At 40.8% G+C, this 24399-nt stretch overlaps 1 protein-coding gene across 1 annotated transcript; it reads right to left on the bottom strand.

Annotated features, from left to right (window-relative positions):
- Positions 1-590: 590 nt before the first annotated feature.
- On the bottom strand, positions 591-24146 carry Rab2 (RAS oncogene family member Rab2). The gene is made up of 5 exons (XM_068364719.1): positions 23989-24146; positions 8725-8864; positions 8092-8267; positions 7790-7970; positions 591-4542 (listed from the first exon to the last, which is right to left on the bottom strand). Exons 1-5 carry the CDS (start codon positions 24032-24034, stop codon positions 4444-4446), a joined length of 642 nt encoding a protein of 213 aa, XP_068220820.1. The 5' UTR covers positions 24035-24146; the 3' UTR covers positions 591-4443.
- Positions 24147-24399: the final 253 nt, after the last annotated feature.

Here is a 24399-nt window from a genome sequence, read left to right as displayed (position 1 = left end):
ATGGTTCACCCGTGGCTTCCTCGTCTGACGTCATCTACACATGATAGTCACCCATACAACAAAATTGGTAACAGTGTCTGCCCAACGTATATTTGCCCCTAATGTGGAAAAGCCATAAACCAACTGATTCAACTTGTTTATCCTACTCAATTAAAATGCTACAATGCTTATGGAGGTATAATTACACCCAAATTCATTTTTTCTTTTTGGTAAAAATAGCAATTTCTCAAGTCTTGTTCCTTTTTTCTGAGAGTTACTGTACCTCGAGAAATTGTGTTGTTTGACAACCCCTATAATAATTGTAATCCGATTTTCAGCATTCAAATACAAATTCGTTATAACATTTCTGAATTCTAGCATAAATTGATAAGATTTAATATGTAACTGTAAAATAATTACTTATGAGATGTGGGCTAACTTATATGGTTATAACATGCAAGGTCATTATAAAACAAATTTGATAATGGAACTAACATTCTACTTTAGAATAAAAGTGTTAAAATTATGTGAAGCAATCACTAAGTTTATGTCTGTATGTCACTCCATTTACAAAATCAAATAATAATCTATGTAAGAATTAAACAATAAACTATGTTTTTTGACAATTTATTAAACATAAAGTCATATTACAAGTGTAGTTGACTGTGTTACCAGACAGAGTTTAAGAAGGGGTGTGTCATTTAGATTGTCCTGTAGAATCACAAAAACAATTACTGTAAACAGTCCTGGTGCTGGTTTCGTCAAGAGCCCTTTCATGTTGCACAAGAAGGCAATATCACAGACTACACCTGACGATTCAGAACCACGCAGCTGCCAGACACTACTCGTCCCCTTTCTAGGATATATTTATATGTATCTATATATGATGTATAGCAAGATCGTCTACCAGTGTTTTACAGATGCATCCAACACACATTTCATGGATAATGATAAGAAAAGGAGTGTCCTGTAGTGCTGAAAATTTTTGTTTTCCAATGATTCTATTGGTGTGGATATTCCTTCCTTAAAGAACAAACTGGCTTGGGACAAGGAATGTAAATGAAAGTCCATGATCAATGAAATATCCTTGGTATAAATTGGACAAAGATTCAATGCAAATCAAAAGAATGAGAAGAATACTACCAAACCAGACAATTAGTTAAGAAATCAACTTCCTTATTATGTAACAATAAATGTCTTTTAACCGTCAACATTCCTTATACTCGGCTCGAATCCTATGCCTCAGTACGCAATATATCATCACTACAGAATCACAATTCTAGTCCCAAAGTAATTCCAGGTCCTCTATGGAAAAGAAAATGAAATTGAATCTACAAGTTTTGTTTGGAAACACTCACACAGTGTTTCAATTTATCTGGTAAAGGTATTATTTTTATCACATAGGTGAGATAGATACAGATACAGTTCAGCCCTCTCAGAGGATGGCTGCACTGGATACCTTCTGGAAATGCAATTCCAAGTGACTTAGAAGAAATTATATTATGTAACAATGAAATGAGACAAATCGATGACATCCTACAGTGTATGTAATCTACTACATGAAATTTAGAGCAACATGCAACTACCTCACTTACAGATTTAAAAATTCATGAAATTAATGAGAAAATATAAATTTGTATCACATTCTATATTCTTTTTCTTTGGTCTATTATGGCAATCTACTTACAAGCACATTAGTCATAGATATTTGAAGTGTTTGTCCAAGATCAATTAAGAGGAAGAGCAAACCAAGAGGGTGTTACTACTACCTGACACCTCTTGCAGTCCTACTATTAAACTAGAGACTATTTCTATTATCACTGAAAGAAAGCAGAATGCCCTATATACGATATGTGGAATGAATTATGTCCACAAGAATACAATTACTTTTCCAGTCACCGAATGATTGCTGTCATATAGAGTACTTTAAATTCAATATAAACATACCAGTAAAATTGAATATTTGAGTTTATACGAAACCTTAAAATCTTGAAGGAAATATAACTTAATTCTGTGACTGCCATAAAAGACCAACATTGCTTCTTCAAATATTTTGATGCTGAATTAGTTACAACAACTATTTCTTTGGTGTTTTCCAGTTTACAAATTTCAAAGTATTTAACTTACACACAAGCACAACTAATACAAAAAAAGAACTAAAATGGTAAAGAGTAAAAAACTACTAGCCAGTCTTTTTGGGAAGATGAGAAAAAAAACCCTTTCACACCATTGTTCAAAGACACAAATCACTGTCCGAGAGACTTAACTACCAAGCCGAATCAAATCTAGTGAGAAAACAAGAAAATAAAAAGAATATCAACTCCATAATTATCTAAAAAGATGTATTTAAAATACAAATATACATATATTTTTCAACAAAGGAATTCACAAAGTAAGAACAAAATATCAAAGCCAATTTCGAATGGAAGTGATAGGCCATACCTCTTAAACTCATTGGTTATTCTTCTGGAGATAATGAAGATGGCAAAAGAATCATTGTGCAGTGGCATTTTTCTTCTTGAAGTGGATTCTTAAATGTTATTTTACCAAATCATACTATAACCCTTTTCAAAAATAAAACTGAAGTCTTTATTACAATGATACTAGTAGTTGTAACTGTACTAAAATTTATTATTTTTCTTTCTAAACCAACCATAAACTCGTCCCACTTTCCCCCTGAAAATTGAATCGTGGTGGCTACGTAATTAAGTCATATTTTACTTTTCACCAGGATCTCACTTCAGATATTCCTGACTATAAAAGTATACAGTATATAAATAAGGAGTTAAACACAACACTCCAAAAAATTTAATATGCAAGCATCAGCATTTCTTGAGCATTTAGCATCACAACTATGCAATACAAATAAGTACAATGACTATTTACTGTACTGCACAAAGTGTTATGTTTCTAAAAGGAAACTTTTGCATTTACTTAGAAAAGCTCACAACTCCAAGGATGTGTAGTCAGTTCATACAGCCCTTAGCCTGGTTATAATCTTATCATAAAACATAATTGTTTATCATTTCAACATACCAAGAAATGCCAAAGAAAGTTTTAAGCATTATTAAGAATGTCATTTGATAATAGGCAAAGTGCTATTTGATAATACAGTATGTAAAAGTAAATGAAAAACAAATTCAAATCAACTGCATCAACACTAAACTTTGTTGATAAATCTTGCCAATTTTCCAACATGAATGAGGAAGCTTCGAAGAAACAAATTTATGACGAAGTACTATGAAGATATCTACCCAAAAGTGCTTGGTATTAATATAAATGTGCTAGTTCTTGATTATTACCCTAACCAAAAGAGTAAGAATGGCAATTGCTGCACAGAATTTGACCTGAAGAAATAATGACAAAATGCTATGGAACTGTGTTAATATTTTATCCTATGAGGGTAATACAGTATACTCATCATGCTAACAATGTTTACACTACACAGTCTACACATTCCAGAAACCATACAGTATATCCATAAAGATTCAGTAACCAGTGCCACACAAGCAGAAGCCCTTTTATGTCTGCTATGACAAGATAACCATCTTTTATTTACTATACTAGCCGTTACCCAAAATGACAAAGTCTAGTTCAACGGCTGTATAAACCAACCCTGTTCAATTATAATTATATAGCATACAGACATATACAAACCAATATGCATACTATATAGTATCCATTTGTGTATAAAAAATAGTAATATGAAATTTCTAATTCAATGCTGATAGATCCTGTGCATCACAGTGGAAGATGGCCATTGTGCCAGAGAGACAGTCATATACTTTACAAACTGCTGTTAATGGCACTAATTCCTTTCACCCGATGGATTTCTCTTGGCAAACTAATGAAACCTTAAATGTCTCCCTCCTGATCTCGGGATTCTTTTCTCTTACAGAAATATGATTTATCAAACTGCATGCCTATAAAAATTTCATTCTCATATACAGTCCGGTACTACGTATAACATCTTGCGGTTTTGTCTCAGGACATGTATGAGCACAACCTACTTTGGCCTTTACTTAACATGTTATGAAGAGCTTACTGACATGCCACTTAAAATTTTAAAACGATAATGACCTAATGCAGCTACAAAACTTCCGAAATTTATAAATCTAATTTTCTTTAGATCACAATTTTTTATTTTTTCAAACTGACAAGATGCATCACATCTGAGCAGCGACAGTAATAACCATTTTAAAGAACTGCTGATACTCATTAACATCTCTGCAGTCAAGTCTCTATGGCTTTGGTACCACTAATGACCAGAGAATGCTGAAGAGAATATGGCCCTGGAAAGTAATTGCCAGTTATCAAAGGGCAAGCTAAGTTTTAAGTCATCACCCATGTACAATACAGTATTAATCTTTTTTATTTTTTTCTATGGATAAATTTTTGTTTGGCTCTTATCAATGTAAATTCCACAGATCGACCTTAGTCACTGTAATCCAAAGGAGATAAAGATTAGCAACAGCCGCCTCCTTGACCTCCTGCCGCACCTTGGTTGCCTGTAAGCCCAGCTCCGCTTGGTGCGTGTTGGGGACCGATTTTGATGCCGTTAGCCTGGAACAGACATCAAATAATGTAAATGAAGTAACATTATTCTGGAGGGAAATGGCATATAAAAGTAGGCTAGTTATTGGTGCATTATTAGATATTTACAAGAGATACTGTACTAAGTTTCACAGTAAATATATTTGCCTCTTTCCTCAAAATTAATGGTTAGAAATCTTCAAGCCGTAAATTTTACGGTACAGTTGTCCCTTTAATTTTTGAGAGTTTGATCTTGGTGGATTCAAGTCATTCGTAATATAGACAACAGTATAGCACATTAAATAATAAAATCACCAATTCGCAGTTTTGCGATGATTACTATTACAGGCCGAAGTTTTCAAAACAACCAGGCTAAGCAGAACAACACAACTATAATTAATACAGGTAAACTATTCAGTGATAAACCCTTTAATGGTAATTCTAATACATTAATAAAAATGATTGAAAGAGGTTTATACATATATTAATAAGTAGTTTTTGATATACAGTAATGTACAATAATATATGATCCATATACCAAGGCACTTCCCCCAATTTTGGGGGGTAGCCGACACCAACAATGAAACAAAACAAAAAGGGGACCTCTACTTTCTATGTTCCTTCAGCCTAATCAGGGACTCAACCGAGTTCAGCTGGTACTGCTAGGGTGCCACAGCCCAACCTCCCACATTTCCACCACAGATGAAGCTTCATAATGCTGACTCCCCTACTGCTGCTACCTTCGCGGTCATCTAAGGCACCGGAGGAAGCAGCAGGGCCTACTGGAACTGCGTCACAATCGCTCGCCATTCATTCCTATTTCTAGCACGCTCTCTTGCCTTTCTCACATCTATCCTCCTATCACCCAGAGCTTTCTTCACACCATCCATCCACCCAAACCTTGGCCTTCCTCTTGTACTTCTCCCATCAACTCTTGCATTCATCACCTTCTTTAGCAGACAACCATTTTCCATTCTCTCAACATGGCCAAACCACCTCAACACATTCATATCCACTCTAGCCGCTAACTCATTTCTTACACATGTTCTCTCCCTCACCACTTCGTTCCTAACCCTATCTACTCGAGATACACCAGCCATACTCCTTAGACACTTCATCTCAAACACATTCAATTTCTGTCTCTCCATCACTTTCATTCCCCACGACTCCGATCCATACATCACAGTTGGTACAATCACTTTCTCATATAGAACTCTCTTTACATTCATGCCCAACCCTCTATTTTTTACTACTCCCTTAACTGCCCCCAACGCTATGCAACCTTCATTCACTCTCTGACGTACATCTGCTTCCACTCCACCATTTGCTGCAACAATAGACCCCAAGTACTTAAACTGATCCACCTCCTCAAGTAACTCTCCATTCAACATGACATTCAACCTTGCACCACCTTCCCTTCTCGTACATCTCATAACCTTACTGTTACCCACATTAACTCTCAACTTCCTTCTCTCACACACCCTTCCAAATTCTGTCACTAGTCGGTCAAGCTTCTCTTCTGTGTCTGCTACCAGTACAGTATCATCCGCAAACAACAACTGATTTACCTCCCATTCATGGTCATTCTCGCCTACCAGTTTTAATCCTCGTCCAAGCACTCGAGCATTCACCTCTCTCACCACTCCATCAACATACAAGTTAAACAACCACGGCGACATCACACATCCCTGTCTCAGCCCCACTCTCACCGGAAACCAATCATTCACATCATTTCCTATTCTAACACATGCTTTACTACCTTTGTATAAACTTTTCACTGCTTGCAACAACCTTCCACCAACTCCATATAACCTCATCACATTCCACATTGCTTCCCTATCAACTCTATCATATGCTTTCTCCAGATCCATAAACGCAACATACACCTCCTTACCTTTTGCTAAATATTTCTCGCATATCTGCCGAACTGTAAAAATCTGATTACCTCTTCTAAAACCACCCTGTACTTCCAAGATTGCATTCTCTGTTTTATCCTTAATCCTATTAATCAATACTCTACCATACACTTTTCCAACTACACTCAACAAACTAATACCTCTTGAATTACAACACTCATGCACATCTCCCTTACCCTTATATAGTGGTACAATACACGCACAAACCCAATCTACTGGTACCATTGACAACACAAAACACATATTAAACAATCTCACCAACCATTCAAGTACAGTCACACCCCCTTCCTTCAACATCTCAGCTTTCACACCGTCCATACCAGATGCTTTTCCTACTCTCGTTTCATCTAGTGCTCTCCTCACTTCATCTATTGTTATCTCTCTCTCATTCTCATCTCCCATATATGATGCTGATGAAAAATATATATGCAAATTACAGTCCAAAGGAAAGATTGTCTCAGGATAAATGTAGATTTTTAAACTGGATTATTTTAGTTTAATTATGTCCACTTGAATAATTCTTTATTAGAAGGATTGTTGATATCATTCACCAGAAACTCAATTTGAAAGTCACTTCTCAAACAAACAAGTTTAAACAGACATTATCCATTCTAGAAAAATCATGGCTTTTAAAAAAGACAATTGTGCTTCATTAAAGCATTTTTTTTACTTTTGTTTTCAACTTTTAACGACTTTTTTACTCTTCAGTATCAAGTGTTGTCAGATACGAACACGTATTTCGTTGATACTTATACAAAGCATGTGTGGCGACAACTTTTGTTTTATGAGTCGTGGTGATTATTTCCAGTTTATGAGTGTCTTACCTTGTACTAAAGCTGTGTTAATATTGTCAAATTACCTCTTCAAAGTAGTATGCACTATAATACCATGATAGAACGCACATGATAAGAATGTAGTGCAGCACAGTGGGTTACCAAGCATGTTAGTCAACCGCACATAGGTAATGATCAGTGAATTGTTAGGTTATGAGCATAATCACCCCAAGGCAGCAAGCATTCGCGGAGTCTCGCTTTTCACGCCTGTCTCTGTTACCTAACCCCTCATGAATAAGGCTGATTATAGTACAATACTGTAAATATTCTTGAATATATTCGCAAAAATACTTCCCGACAGTATACAGTATATTATAATTAATTTTTTACATCTAAAAAAGCTACAGAAATCAAAGCTTTATACACACACTGAAATACCAGTAACATAAATCCAAAGATTGGTTTAAAAAATACATAAGTCACACATAAAAGAACAAATATTTTTCCTCATTGACCTTCTTAAGCTGTAATGAATTATTGTACAGTTATTTAATTACTTTATAATCATGCATAAAAAAAGTAACTAACCTCATTATGAACATCGAAAACTCCCTCTTGGATCTTTTCATAGATTTCTCGAGCGGTGTTGATGAAAGCTTCCTCTACATTTGCGGCGGTCTTTGCAGACGTCTCCATGTAGATTAAACCGTGCTCACGAGCAAATGCTTCGCCTTCTTCTCTCTTCACTTCACGCCTTGACTCTAAATCACTGTCAAGAAAATGCAGAATAACTTATTGGGTACTACATAAATATATGTACAAAACAAATTACTAACCATAATGAATACAAATGTTTCAAGACTAAAATAGTCAATGTAACTTATACTAACCTTTTGTTACCAATAAGCATTATGACCATATTAGAATTTGAATGTTGGCGAGCATCTTCAAGCCACTGTGTGAGATGGTTAAAGGTCTCTCGTCTCGTGATATCGTAAACTAAGAGCGCCCCAGCAGCACCACGGTAATAGGATCGAGTAATTGATCTAAACGCCTCCTGACCAGCCTGTCATCAAAATACAAACATCATCATCAAGGATTTTTTAGAAAACCAAGCAGAACATGTTTAGATATCCATTCAATAACATTTAATAATCTACTTTACTTACTCTTCTCTTATAAATACAGTAAATTTGCAACTTGGCCAACCTCAAACTGACAGTTTTATTAAATCATTACAGGTTTTGCATGGATACCGATTTCAGCCATGATACCTTTTGCCGATAAACCTCTTGAAATTACCATTTTATTTGAACATTATCAGCTATGAAATATTTTGAAAGTTCAAGTGTAGGCTATACTATACCACAGGGTCTTTATTCCTTCTCAGATTTTATTATTCAACATGCCTGAGCGCACCCTATATACCTGTGACTGGCAAAAAGACAGATTACCTCACTATAGAAAACTGCTGTGAAGCATTCATAGAAGACAGAGTTATGCATATTACTTTTCACACTTACTGTGTCCCAGATTTGAAGTTTGATCTGTTTGTTGTCAATTGTGATCATACGAGCACCAAACTCTACACCGATAGTTAAATCATGGACTGGCTGGAAGCGCTTGTCTGTAAACTGCAGGAGGAGGCATGATTTGCCCACACCTGAAACAAGACAGGACAATTAAGTAAATAAAATACAATACTAAACTCTTTTAACCCTATAGAAAATTCTTTGTTGATTTTTTATGCACATAATCTTTACAGTTAATTTTTTATATGAATAATTCCTATTTCAAAAAAGCTAAGTTGAGATCCTTTTTCTAATGTAGGCAAAAATATTAATCTTGAATACCACTCATAACCAATTATGATTACCATTGTTAGCATAGTTATTAAGCATTTTCGAAGTAGGAGCGTGGCCCCTCTTTCTGGCACGTGTCGGCTGCACCTTTGACCCAGTATGCTCTTACCACAGTTAGTCCTTTTGTCTGGGGCCAGCAACTGTCCTTGGATTGTGTAAATTGACAAAGTAAAAGTGCATGACTGGTATGCTTGCACATATCTTTACTATCAATCCAAAAGAATATTCGATGGTAAAATAAGGGGGGAAGATGGGAGCAAGCGGGTAGGAGCTCCCAGGTCGACAGGCAAGGGGCGACGTGCCAAAGGCTAGGAGGGCACCAGCATGTGACCACTCTGAGTTATAAAGCCTAAGTGCAGCCAACAGATCTGTTCCCTACCTGCCTCTGTATTATGGCCTCTACTGTCTTGGGGGTAGAGTTCTCTTCCTTGGGGGTACACTTGGAAATACTGTACTACAGAATTCTATCTTATTTCCCTTCCTTTTTTTTCTTTTTGAAGTTTCTATAGTTTATACCTGGGTATGAGAGATCTACTTTAATGTTACTATTCTTTAAATATCTTATTTTAATCCTTCATAACTTCTCTTGTAGTTTATTTCCTTGTTTCCTTTCCTCAATGGGCTATTTTTCCCTGTTGGAGCCTTTGGATTTATAACATCCTGCTTTTCAAATTAGGGTTGTAGCTTAACTAGTACTAACAACAACAACAACAACAGAGGCCTTGGGAAGTAATAGGATTCCCCCTAACTATACAAACATGAGTAGGCCTACTCTCCTCAGGTTTGTATTTGTGAAGGAGTCATTTACACTCTTTTTCACCATCTAACCTGCATCCTGGCTTTGGGTTGTATTCTTGAAGGATTGATTGATTGATTTAAGGTTTTCAGGCACCGATATTTAGTTTATATATACAAATAAAATGTTATTTTTATTAGTAAAATAAATTTTTGAATATACTTACCCGATAATCATGTAGCTGTCAACTCCGTTGCCCGACAGAATTCTATGGAGGGATACGCCAGCTATCACAATACTAGAAGGGGGTGTACTTACCAGCGCCACCTGTGGCCAGGTACTATAGTACTTCTTGTTGACACCTCCTCAATTTTTCCTCGGTCCACTGGTTCTCTATGGGGAGGAAGGGAGGGTCAATTAAATCATGATTATCGGGTAAGTATATTCAAAAATTTATTTTACTAATAAAAATAACATTTTTCAATATTAAACTTACCCGATAATCATGTAGCTGATTCACACCCAGGGGGGTGGGTGAAAACCAGTGTACAAGATTAAAGGATAGCTAAGTATCCCATATTTCATATAACAGTTATCTCAAATAACAATGAAATAATAAGTACCTGGTAAGGAAGTCGAATTGAACCGTTACTCTGCCTCTTTTTTAAGTTCGTCTTCCTTACTGAGCGCAGCGTTCCTCTTGGAGGCTGAATCAACTCAAAGGTGCTAAAGTATATAGGGCTGCAACCCCTACTAAAGGACCTCTACACAACCTCTAACCCAGGCGCTTCTCAAGAATGAATTGACCACCCGCCAAATCAAAAGGATGCGGAAGGCTTCTTAGCCTACCGTAACAACCATAAAAACAACAATAAAAGCATTCAAGAGAAAGGTTAAAAAAGGTTATGGGATTAAGGGAATGTAGTGGCTGAGCCCTCACCTACTACTGCACTCGCTGCTACGAATGGTCCCAGGGTGTAGCAGTTCTCGTAAAGAGACTGGACATCTTTAAGATAAAATGATGCAAACACTGACTTGCTCCTCCAATAGGTTGCATCCATTATGCTCTGCAGAGAACGGTTTTTATTAAAGGCCATCGAAGTAGCTACGGCTCTTACTTCGTGGGTCCTTACCTTCAGCAACGCAAGGTCTTCCTCCTTTAAGTGAGAATGGGCTTCTCTAATCAGAAGCCTTATATAATACGAAACCCCGTTCTTGGACATGGGCCTCGAAGGTTTCTTGATGGCACACCATAAGGCTTCTGACTGTCCTCGAATAGGTTTAGACCTATTAAGATAATACTTGAGAGCTCTGACAGGGCAAAGAACTCTCTCTAGCTCGTTACCTACCATGTTGGAGAGGCTAGGTATTTCAAACGATCTAGGCCAAGGACGTGAAGGAAGTTCATTCTTAGCTAAGAATCCGAGCTGAAAAGAACATGTTGCAGATTCGGTCGTGAAACCAATGTTCTTGCTGAAGGCATGAACCTCACTGACTCTCTTAGCTGTTGCAAGGCAGACGAGAAAAAGAGTCTTGAGGGTAAGGTCCTTGAAGGAAGCTGACTGGAGAGGTTCGAACCTAGGTGACATAAGGAACCTTAAGACTACGTCTAGGTTCCAGCCTGGAGTGGATAGACGACGCTCTTTAGAAGTCTCAAAAGACTTAAGGATGTCTTGAAGGTCCTTGTTGGAAGAAAGGTCCAAACCTCTGTGGCGGAGAACTGAAGCCAACATACTCCTGTACCCTTTAATCGTAGGGGCTGAAAGGGATCTCTCATTCCTAAGATGTAATAGGAAGTCAGCTATTTGGGTCACAGAGGTATTGGTAGAGGATACTGCATTGGCTCTACACCAGCTCCGGAAGACTTCCCACTTAGATTGGTAGACTCTACGAGTGGAAACCCTTCTTGCTCTGGCAATCGCGCTGGCTGCCTCCTTCGAAAAGCCTCTAGCTCTAGCGAATCTTTCGACAGTCTGAAGGCAGTCAGCCGAAGAGCGTGGAGGTTTGGGTGCAACCTGTCTACGTGAGGTTGACGTAGAAGGTCCACTCTTAGAGGGAGAGTCCTGGGGACGTCGACTAGCCATTGAAGTACCTCTGTGAACCATTCTCTTGCAGGCCAAAGGGGAGCAACCAGCGTCAGCCGTGTCCCTTCGTGCGAGATGAACTTCTGAAGGACTTTGTTTATTATCTTGAACGGTGGAAATGCGTAAAGGTCGAGATGGGACCAGTTCAGCAGAAAAGCATCCACATGAACTGCTGCTGGGTCTGGAACTGGGGAACAGTACAGCGGAAGTCTCTTGGTCATGGAGGTGGCAAACAGATCTATGGTAGGCTGACCCCACAAGGTCCAAAGTCTGTTGCACACACTTTTGTGGAGGGTCCATTCCGTGGGAATGACCTGATCCCTTCTGCTTAGGCGATCTGCTGAGACGTTCATGTTGCCCTGAATGAACCTCGTGACTAAAGTGAGGTTTTGACTTCTTGACCAAATGAGGAGGTCCCTTGCGATCTCGTATAGGCTCCTCGAATGGGTCCCTCCTTGCTTGGAGATGTAAGCCAAGGCTGTGGTGTTGTCTGAGTTCACCTCCACCACCTTGCCTAGCAGGAGGGACTTGAAGTTCAGCAGGGCTAAATGAACTGCTAGTAGCTCCTTGCAGTTGATGTGGAGCGTTCCCTGTTCCTCGTTCCACGTTCCCGAGCATTCCTGTCCGTTCAAGGTCGCACCCCAGCCCGAGTCCGATGCATCTGAGAAGAGATGAAGATTGGGGGTCTGAATAGCCAACGATAGGCCCTCCCTGAGAAGGAGATTGGTCTTCCACCACAAGAGAGTGGTCTTCATCTCTTTGGTGACTGGGATAGAGACTGCTTCGAGAGTCAAACCCTTGTCCCAATGAGCTGCAAGATGGAATTGAAGAGGGCGGAGGTGGAGTCTCCCTAGCTTGACGAACAGGGCCAGCGATGAAAGGGTCCCTGTGAGACTCATCCACTGTCTCACCGAGCAACTGCTCCTCTTCAGCATGCTCATGATGCAATCTAGGGCTTGGCTTATCCTTGGGGCCGATGGAAAAGCCCGAAAATCCTGACTCCGAATCTCCATTCCCAGGTACACAATGGATTGGGAGGGAATGAGCTGAGACTTTTCTATGTTGACTAACAGACCCAGTTCTTTGATTAAGTCCAAAGTCCAGTTGAGACTCTCCAGACAGCGACGACTCGTGGAGGCTCTCAACAGCCAGTCGTCTAAGTAAAGGGAGGCTTTGATGTCCGATAAGTGGAGGAATTTTGCTATATTCCTCATCAGATGCGTAAACACCATAGGAGCTGTGCTTAGGCCAAAACACAGGGCTTGGAATTGGTAGACAACCTTTCCAAAAACGAATCTCAGGAAAGGTTGGGAGTCTGGATGAATAGGAACGTGAAAGTAGGCATCTTTCAGGTCCAACGAGACCATCCAGTCCTCCTGCCTGACCGCTGCTAGGACCGACTTCGTCGTCTCCATCGTGAACGTCTGCTTGGTGACATACGCATTGAGCGCGCTGACGTCCAGCACCGGTCTCCAACCTCCTGTCTTCTTGGCCACCAGAAAGAGACGGTTGTAGAAGCCCGGGGATTGATGGTCACGGACTATAACCACTGCCTTCTTCTGTACAAGGAGCGACACCTCCTGGTGCAACGCTAGCCTCTTGTCCTCTTCTTTGTAGTTGGGAGAGAGGTTGATGGGAGATGTGGTCAGAGGGGGTTTGCGGCAGAATGGTATCCTGTAACCCTCCCTCAGCCAACTGACAGACTGGGCGTCTGCACCTCTCTTTTCCCAGGCTTGCCAGAAGATCTTGAGTCTGGCTCCTACTGCTGTCTGGAGATGCGGAGAGTCAGTTTTTTCCTTTAGAAGCCTTGGAACTTTTCCTAGACTTGCTCCTGGAAGAGTCTGGACGGGAGCTTCCTCGGCTGGGGGCTCTACCACGAAAGGGCGGTATGAACCTCGTAGCAGGAGTATCAGCCACTGGGGTGCGATAAGTCCTGGGGACTGAGGTAGCAACCTTAGTCTTACGAGCCGATGAGGCCACAAGATCATGTGTGTCCTTTTGTATCAGGGCAGCAGACAAGTCCTTAACAAGCTCTTCGGGAAAAAGGAACTTCGAGAGCGGAGCGAAAAGGAGTTGAGACCTTTGACAAGGTGTGATGCTGGAGGAAAGGAAGGTACAAAGCTGCTCCCTTTTCTTAAGAACCCCTGACACAAACATCGAAGCAAGCTCGCCAGATCCATCTCTAATGGCCTTATCCATGCAGGACATTAAGAGCATGGCAGAATCCTTGTCCGCAGGGGAGGTCTTCTTGCTGAGGGCCCCCAGGCACCAGTCTAGGAAGTTGAACATCTCAAATGCTCTAAAAACACCCTTCAGGAAGTGATCAAGGTCTGAGAAGGTCCAGCAAACCTTAGAGCGCCTCATTGCTGTTCTACGAGGAGAGTCTACCAGACTTGAGAAGTCAGCCTGGGCAGAGGCAGGTACTCCCAAGCCTGGTTCCTCTCCTGTGGCATACCAAACGCCCGCTTTAGAAGTGAGCTTAGTCGGAGGAAACATGAACGAAGTCTTTCCAAGTTGTTGCTTAGACTGCAACCACTCCCCTAAAATCCTTAACGCTCTCTTAGAGGACCTTGCTAAGACTAGCTTAGTATAAGTAGACTTAGCTGGCTGCATGCCCAGCGAAAACTCAGATGGCGGAGAGCGGGGGATAGCAGAGACAAAGTGGTCTGGGTATACCTCCCTAAAAAGAGCCAAGACCTTACGAAAGTCAATAGAAGGTGGAGAAGACTTGGATTCATCCACGTCTGATGAGGGATCCAGGTGTGCAGCCTCATCATCAGACACCTCATCACCAGAGTGTAGCGAAGAGATCGGTAAGGTATGCTGAACAGCAGAGTCAGCACGAGCTGGAACAACAATATTTGTGGTTTCCTCTTCAAGACTCTGTTGAGGGAACACCTGAGGCTCAGTCTGCAAAGGCTGATCAAAAGAAGTAGCAGAAGGTAGGCGCATGGATGGAGGAGGCTGACTCCTGGCATGAGTGTCTGAACTCAAGGGTTGCGCTTGCTGAGTGGTTGGCGGATGCGCAGTAGCAAGTTCCTGAGGAACGAGTTGAGGTTCCTGAGGTGTGAGCTGTGAGCGATGAGGTAGTGGCTGCGCAGAACGCAGTAATTGTCTCGCGAGTTGAGGTTCCTGAGGCGCAAGGCTAAGGTGTTGAGGTGCTTGCCTTGAGGAGGGTTGAGCTCGCTGCAGCGAGAGCTGAGGAGACTGACTCATGGATGGGAGAGGTTGTTGTACCTCAAGAGAGTGTTGCCTCACTGGTGGAACTGCAAGTGGAAGCGGAGGAAGTAAGGTATAAGCTTCCTGTTCCCATTGCTGAGGTTGCCTTAAGGAAGGCGGAGGGAGCTGCACACCACTGGAAACAGTAAACTCAGAACGTGGTAAGGTATCCTGAGGAGCCTCAACATCGTACGCCTGGCAGGCAGTACTGCGGTCAGGCGGAGCGATCGCAGGAGGAGGTGTAACCTTCTCAGCCTGACACTCAGGCATCAAGACCGCAAGTTGTGACTGCATGGACTGCAGTAGAGTCAACTTGGGGTCGGCAGACACTAAGGTCTGCTGAGGTAAAGCCTTAACAGCAGAGATCTGTTGCGGCAGAACCTTACTCCTCTTAGGCGGAGTGCATTCAACTGATGACTGCGGCGAGTCAGAGCTGATCCAATGACTGCAGCCCGGTTGAGTTCTTGAGGTCTGGACTCTGCGTTTGAGTGGTCTTGAGACCTGAGTCCAGCGTTTCTTCCCTGACAATTGATCAGCAGACGAGTAAAAGACGGGCTCAATCGTCTGCAGGTGGGAGTGACGGTCTCTGGAAGACACGCCCGCAACCACCGAGGATACTTCTGTGCGCCGATCAAGGCCTGCCGAACCCTTTTGCCCTTCGACATTGCTTCTCCCCTGGGCTTGGGAGCTTGCAAGAGGTCCCGGACTGGGAGGACGACTGGCACGCACAGAAGTATCCTCACGCACCACACTGACACTGACACTAGCACTTGGCACTGCACTGACACTAGCACTCGTCACAGCACTGGCACTAATACCACCCACTGCACTCTTGACCTTAAGTTCCTTGACTTCGGCCATAAGAGACTTATGATCACTAACCACTGACTCTACTTTGTCACCTAAGGCCTGAATGGCACGCAAAACAACAGACATATCAGGCTGAGGGCAAATAGGTTCGGGGGTAGCCACTACAGGGGTAGGAAAAGGTAGGGGATCATGAGGTGAGGAAAAAAGTGAAGAGTGAGAAGAACTCCTCCTAACTCTCTCTCTCTCTAACTTGGTTGAATACTTAAGACGGACAAAATCAAGTTCCGAAAGTCCGGCGCATTCCTCACATCGATCTTCTAACTGACAGGGCCTTTCCCTACAGTCAGAACAAGCGGTGTGAGGATCTACCGAGGCCTTCGGAATACGCCTATTACAAGACCTACATCGTCTATGGGTGGGGGCTTGTGAAATGTCAGACATCTTGAATCAAAAGAGTTAGCCAAGTGGGGTTTCAAAATCAAGCAAAAGATCGTTAACCGTTAATCAGGACTAAATAATAGCTATCTAAGCTAATATAGAAGTTTTCCAGTAAAGCGACAGCCGAAATCTGAGAGAAATACTTCACCAAAAGCCGTGAAAATACTCCAAGATCATAAGCGTATCCCAGAACGTCTTGCCGGAAGCACGACAGAGGAAAAATTGAGGAGGTGTCAACAAGAAGTACTATAGTACCTGGCCACAGGTGGCGCTGGTAAGTACACCCCCTTCTAGTATTGTGATAGCTGGCGTATCCCTCCATAGAATTCTGTCGGGCAACGGAGTTGACAGCTACATGATTATCGGGTAAGTTTAATATTGAAAATTAAAGATTATTCAATTGAAACCGTAAAAGTTGGATGTCATTATAAACGTTAGATAGTTTTCAGAAGACCTACTTCTGAAATAAATCTAAAAATGCCACTTGCATAGGACACATAATGTCCGTGAATCTTGGCGAGGATGAACCTGTCACCCTCACCTCGAGCCTCAAACAAATATCTATTCCTTAAGTTATTATAATTGGGGCATTCGGTCAACAAATGCCTCACTGTTAGAGGTACTAAACAGTCTTCACAATATGGTTGGTGTTGGCACTTCAGCAGAAACTCGTGTCAACCGAGTGTGACCAATACGGAGACGACAAAGAGAAGTCTCCCATTTTCGGGGCATCATGTTATACCTCCAAGGAGATATGGCATTTGTTACTTCTCTCATTTTATTGCCATCTAGACAATCCCAGTGCTGTTGCCATTTATCACAAAGCAATTTCTTGATGTTAGGTTGGAAGTCGTTACACGGAATGGGATATCTTCTTGGCAGCAACTCGGATGCAGCATTCTTTGCCAGTGAATCTGCCTTCTCATTCCCAGACACACCTACGTGTGCTGGAACCCGACAAAATCTAACTGTTATACCTCTCCGTCCAATAATAAAAAGCCATTCTAAAATCATTAAAACTAGAGGGTTGTTAGAATTAAAAACTTCTAAAGCTTGAAGGACACTCCTTGCATCACTAAAAATTGTAAAATTACCCTCCTTCTCCAACGCTATTTTCTCAATAGCGGTTAATATGCCACATAGTTCGGCAGTAAATATGGAAGCGGTCAGAGGAAGTGCACCTCTACAATTAAAACCATTACTATGTACTCCAAATCCAACGCCAGCATCAGATTTGGAGCCATCAGTATATATAAAAGTCGATCCTCTATGTTCTTCAACATGTTCCATAAAAAGAGACCTGGCTTCTAGGTCAGTCATATTCTTCTCAACTCCAATAAAGTACTGTATTTACATAAAGATATCTCAGGTAATTTCCATGGAGGCATTGATGATACCTTGAATGGAAGTACTTTACTTCTAATTATATCCCATAGAAGAGCTATCTAACAGACAGGTGAGAGTGTGTATGACCGATCATGTGTTGTTAAGAAGGTACGCAACATTTCGAGAGCAGTTAAGAGGATCCGCGATTGCTCGCAAGCAACCACTCGAGCACAGTTGCGTTGCGTCTTATGATCGTGCACTTATGACATGTCGCTCTCTTAACAATGTATAATCCCCTAGTATTATATCTAGTATAACTCTGATGTGAGAGCAAACTAGAGAGATGGAACTATTGTAAGAGAGAGTAATCGCTAAATATGTTAGCGATAAGAGCAAGAGGGCCAACCTTCCAAAGTCACAAGAATGTGTGGTAACATTCCAAAGCTGCTTGCATCAGAGTGTTGTTCCAAGCTTTACTCGCTATAGCGGAATCGTTCCAAAGATGCTCGCAGCTATGGACAGCTATGGAGAAAACACAACGTTCACACCATTGGTGTTTTCTTCATAATTGGGGAAAGACTGGCTAACCCTATTTCTTCTACTGGATGGGAAAAACGACAAGAGTACCTTATAAGAAACTACAACTGATTTGTCTTTAAAAGACTTGTTCAAAATGAAAATGGAAGGGTAGCAGTGCCATTTTCTTTCATTGTACCTAGTCAGTTGACTCGCTACATTCACGAGGCAAGGAGAATTTAATGTATGAGCCAGGCCTCAAACAAAAAGTTTGCTTCGATGCATAAAGATTCAAATAAAGCTGAATCAAAGTGAAGAATACAGCTTAAACTTAGTCTCAGGCTGGGATCTATATGCTGCCGTGCGAATTACAAGCCAAAGCATTACCACCATACTAATCAGAAGTTGAATCCTGATGTGTTTCTTTATTCTGGAAAGGCAAGTGCTTCAAACGAGCACGCCTGATATTCTTCTTCATTGCTGAAATCAAATGCACGATCATAATCGCGTACCCATATAAAGGCATACAAAACATCACAACAATGGTTCCCAAGTCATGTTTTGAGAGAGAGAGAGAGAGAGAGAGAGAGAGAGAGAGAGAGAGAGAGAGAGAGAGAGAGAGAGGGAGAGAGAGAGAGAGAGAGAGAGGGAGGGAGGGAGGAGGGAGGGAGGGAGGGAGAGAGAGAGAGAGAGGGGGAGGGAGGGAGGGAGGGAGGGAGGGAGAGAGAGAGAGAGAGAGGGGGGGGAGGGAGGGAGGGAGGGAGGGAGGGAGGGAGGGAGAGAGAGAGAGAGAGAGAGAGGGAGGGAGGGAGGGAGAGAGAGAGAGAGAGGGAGGGAGGGAGAGAGAGAGAGAGAGAGAGAGGGAGGGAGAGAGAGAGAGAGAGAGGGGGAGGGAGGGGAGGGAGGGAGGGAGGGAGGGAGAGAGAGAGAGAGAGAGAGAGAGGGAGGGAGGGAGGGAGGGAGAGAGAGAGAGAGAGAGAGAGAGAGAGAGAGAGAGGGAGGGAGGGAGGGAGGGAGAGAGAGAGAGAGAGAGAGAGAGAGAGAGGAGAGAGAGAGAGAGGAGAGAGAGAGGGAGGGAGGGAGGGAGGGAGGGAGGGAGGGAGGGAGGGAGGGAGAGAGAGAGAGAGGAGAGAGAGAGAGAGAGAGAGAGAGAGAGGGGGGGGGTAACGTCCTATCTTCCATTGCAATAGAGACTAAGGATCTGGCCGGAATTCATTTATTCCTATAATTTTTTCGAAGAGGATTCCTGCTGAAAGCTCTTCGATTCGAAGAGAGGGGTAGTGCGAGGTTGACCTAAATTCTATCAATGACAATCGTTGGTGAAAGAAAACTATTCTGGATGATCTGGATGGGATCAAATGTGAGGATTACATCCATGAGTAACTGTACGTTGACGGTCACAACTCCTGAGGTCTACTAGTTAGACTTACCAACAAATGTGTTAGTGCGCTTAGCTTTCGCAGGCGCTAGTCCATCGTCAAAGACAACTCACACTTTTGCTTTGGTGAACACGCCTGGGTTTTAGTAAGGTTAGTCCTACACATACATTCAAAGATGTTGCATTCATATGAGAGTGGCCATGCCAGCACATCTGAAGGAAAACCCACGCTTCGAAGAACTAGGATGGCACGGCGAGAGCGAGCGAGTGCTCAAGTGAGAGCCTAGCGTTCAACTTTCAGCGCACGCGTCAAGAAACTACTTTATGCGTCTGGGTTTAGGTGTGTCTCATTGACCAGCGTCTGAGATTGAGGAGCATTTGCAGTTTGGGTGCTCAGTAAAGGTTGACTCGCAACCTTGCTTTGGGGTGAGACGGCTCACTTGTCAAGCATTCGGAAAAATAGTGAAAAAATACCAAAGCAGCTTCAAAAGTGCCATCTACTTGTGGCCCACCAGATTTTTCAAAACTAAGAGAAAAACAAAACAAGGTAGAATTCCTTGAAAATTTTCTTGCAATCTACATACAGTATTATTATACTGTTTTTCACATTATCAGTTACTTAATATCCTCATACATTGTAGACAGAACTACTACTTTTGAAAATAAAAATGACAAATTTTCTGTTACAATGCATTTAAAAATAGCTTCACCATAGTAGCTGTAATTCTTTTAAATCATTTATTTAGCAGTATAAGAACCCCAGGCACATTTAAACTGCAGTTAGTGAAAAGATTGATGACTAACCCATGTTCCTTTGCCAAAGTAATGTGCTGATAACATTGCGTAGGTTGGAATTTTCTTAGATGACTATCTAAACCGTGGATGTACATAACATCCCGGATAATAACCTCTGGACTAAACTTCATTGTGTCATAAAATGTGTTCAGAGTGGCCTTATGCAGACCAGTTTCATTTAGCTTCAAAACACACGTCTTCATTTTACCTATTGAAACTGAGGTTATGGAATTACAATGCTACCTCCGGAAAGGACAATGTTATATAAATCAGTATAAAAGAAAATTAGAAAAATAATATTTAACTGGTCTACATGGGACCACTTCGAGCATTTTTTATGTGATACAATGACATCTATAGTCTACTGTATTTCTTTTAGCGAGTCATATTTGCAATGACTCGCAGCGGTGCCCTTTTAGCTCGGAAAAGTTTCCTGATCGCTGATTGGTTGGACGAGATAATTCTAACCAATCAGCGATCAGGAAACTTTTCCGAGCTAAAAGGGCACCGCTGCGAGTCGGTGCAAATCTGCCTCGCTAAAAGAAATGGACTGTAGTCCAGAGAGTTCTGTCCAGGACAGTACATACAGTATTTCGTCTATCTATAGTTCTGTTACAAGTTTATGAGCAAAATAGCAAGTAAAAAATAATAACAAATGGATGTGTTATATAAACAGCCTATTTCAAGATTGACTTTGCAAACACTTTTTTTGCCATATTGCACATAATGGTCATGTATATATGAAATATTTAGGATATTTATATGAACATCATGAGAATAAACTTTAATGGTATTCTGAGTATCTGTCCTATCCGTATATCATTAGCCCCAAACCAAGCATAAACATCAAATCCTACCTGGATAGGGGCTGCCCCCTCCCTCTTTTATCACTGCACAGTTCAACAGATTTCTAGCCATGTTTGGAGAAATACGATACGAAGGCTACATTTGTTTGGCCTCAAAAAAATCTTTGTAGTTAATGTTTAACAAATTTATTTTTGGCAAGCATGTCATATATTAATAAAACAATTATCCCTTAATATACAGTACATAAATAGCTTGATGCATGATTTCACATCTTAAAGCTTCAAAACAATTGAAATCCCCAAAACCACAAGAAAATATACAGTACCTGAATTGTGAACACATTCAGGTGTTCAAGCATAGTAAATTAGTAGCTTTAATTGGCTCACATGATTAGGTTATGATTACTGTATATGACAAAAACTTGGTTCCACAAGCACTTGAGAATAGAGCATGCACATTTGGCAACCATCAACTCTTATAGCAATGTCAATTAATTAATATTTTTCACATTCATAATGGTAGGGTTTAATAAAAATGTTATTACTCATTTGTACCTCACATTCCATGGGAAAAAAACACAATTGCGCAGCACCCAAACATTACTAGAAGCATAATTTGGTGTGGGGAAAAATTTGACAGTATCACGCTATATCCCCAAATTTACGGTTTAAATACAGTACAGTACTGTATAATTAACTACAACTTTAGAAATGACAATCAAATACTATAGAACTTTACAAATCCACTTTTTCAAACAACATACCCTAGAGTCGGAAGTTACCACTAATCTAGATAGTTATTTTCGTTAAGAATTCTCTTTTACTCTTTACAATTCCATATGCCACTTAATTTTTATTTTGATCTGCTTACCGACAACGTGAATCTCCCAAGTAAGTTCACAAAATTCCCAGAAAGCGGTGCTTCTGACCCGACTTGATTTTCTATTTTGTGTACTAGGGGTGTATGTATGATAGTGGCCACCTGTATGCATGATGACGGCTGACTAAGAATGAAACAGTGTAAGGGGGGGTTGCAGGGGGGTGTTAGCCATCCTGTTAGGTAAGTAAGTGAGGACACAACTTTTAGGTTAAGCTAAGGAAGAAGTATAGTTTCGTTGGCGTCCATATTTTATGCTCGCTGGAGGACCTGGCCGCTGATGTACAAAGGCTCCGTGTACTACAAATAATGGTAGACCTTTCCAATCTCAAATCAGAGATGCTTTCACTTAGTTAAACTCCACCCTCTCTATCTATAAAAGTTTCGTGAAAACTGTTCTACATTGACACTCATTTATTTATAATGTCTTTATTGGGAACATTCCACATAGACTATTTCCCTTTAGGAAGGTATAAGAAGAGTTACTGGTGTGTTTATGGGTGTTATGAAGGTTGGTGACTTAAATCGATGAAAAACTTATACTTCAAGTTTTGTGGACATGTTAACATAATCTAGAATATACATCAGAAAATCCAATTTTTAGAAAAAAAACTGGTTGGAAAGTAAAAGAAGTGTTACTAACGTTCTTAGAGCAGGCTAACGACATAAGAGGCCTTAGGGAATGTGACAAAAGGGGCACAGCCCCCTAGTTAAGGATAAGAGTTAGGTTAGGTTAGTTGGGAAACCTTAAATTAGGTGGGGTGTATGTATGATAGCGGCCACCTATACGTATTATTATGGACAACTTAGAATACAGCAGTGTAAGGGGGATCGCAGGGAGACTTTAGCCACTCCGGTTAGGCAAGTAGGTAAGGAGACGGCTAGTAGAATAAGTTAGGGGGGAAGGTTTAGGTTAGTTGATGTCCATTCTTAATCCGCATGGGAGGAGCTGGCCGCCGATATACAAAGGCTCCAATTGGGTTGTAGCCTAGTGTATAATTCCCCTTATAGTTTTCGTCGTAGATTTTAGAATTTTAAAAACTATCACTGTACTTAAAAAATAAAGATTTCTACCAAATGTTTACATAAGAATTGTTCAAATTACCTATATATCTAACAGGAGCAGAACTCATTTTCTTCTTTAGGGATACTGTACTGTACGACAATTTTACCAAAATTTCTTGCCAAATGCATAATTTACCTTTTCCCAACCGTTTTTCTTGTGCTTCTCCGCACAAATAATTAATGGATTTCCCGCTGCGCATATAGTTTAGAACCTAAAGAGGGATAGAGGTCTCAGCAGCTTTGTGAAGGTCAGATTGGTCATTTATATTTACAGTTTTGCCCTCAAATTAGATTAAAATTCTGATTAATTGGTTTGTAAATAACACAATATACCCTAACCTAAAATTAAGGTCTATCAAATTAAACCAAAGTTCGGAATAATTGGTCAGTGAATATTATATCCTAACCTACCAGCAAGGTTTCACTACTGTGGACAAGGTTAAATAGACACCCAATACATTTGGTCATTAACTGGAAGTAACTTCTTGTTTGTGTATAACTTCATTAAGATTTAAAAATCTTGTAAATTTCTTTATTCATAATCGGTGCTAAAATATCTCATTGTTGCCTACCGTGGGCAGGGAGACCCTAGCCTAGCCCCATCTACATCCATATTTAACATTCCCAAACATTCAATTCCCCCAAATCTACATTTCCACATTTAAAGAAGGAAAACCAACATCCTTATTAGACATTTCGAACCATCACAAAGTCTATTTGTACAGCAGGAAAAGAATACACCAGAGTAAATCAAGCGAATCGATTTTCGCCATATTGGGGGAAGGACCATATCTCCCAAATATCATAGTTTATCTCCGCCTCCATTACTGTCGCTAATACACCTCATTTACGACTAGGGCGAAAATATATCTTACCCGTATCTCCAATGATGATATACTTGAATAAATAGGCGTAAGACATCTTAATAATGAAGCAGAATGATGTGACGTAGATGAAAACACTGAACAGCTGACAGCGACAGCTCGACTCCTGCCAACCCTCGACTTCTTAAACCCCAACATCCATGAAAACAAACCTGTTTTATTGCGATTCGGTTTCTTCGTTCATTCATTGATGCATAAATCGTTAAATTTTAAAGGAAATATATCTATATAGAAGCAAAAGATGAGATTATTTGTGAAATAACATTTGTCAATATGTTTATTCTCCTCATGAGAATAGTCCCATTTTCTTCGGATGGGATGTCGAGGTTTGGTGATAATGCGTGACCATCCCATAAGGTTTAGGGATTGACTCATTCTTTTGTTAGGTCACATACTCACACT

The sequence above is a fragment of the Palaemon carinicauda genome, chromosome 41 (assembly GCF_036898095.1).
Source record: "Palaemon carinicauda isolate YSFRI2023 chromosome 41, ASM3689809v2, whole genome shotgun sequence".
NCBI classification, from domain to species: Eukaryota; Metazoa; Arthropoda; class Malacostraca; order Decapoda; family Palaemonidae; genus Palaemon; species Palaemon carinicauda.
This window is presented reverse-complemented; position numbering and strand designations above follow the sequence as displayed.

Bases quoted from the DNA above. Each gene is read 5' to 3' on its own strand.
- Rab2 (XM_068364719.1), bottom strand. From the start codon at position 24,034: ATGTCTTACGCCTATTTATTCAAGTATATCATCATTGGAGATACGG. The intron at 8,268-8,724 runs GTAAGTGTGAAA...TTTTGATGACAG, and splicing joins AACTTCAAATCTGGGACACA to GCTGGTCAGGAGGCGTTTAG. The intron at 4,543-7,789 runs GTTAGTTACTTT...TGTCTGTTCCAG, and splicing joins TTTTCGATGTTCATAATGAG to GCTAACGGCATCAAAATCGG.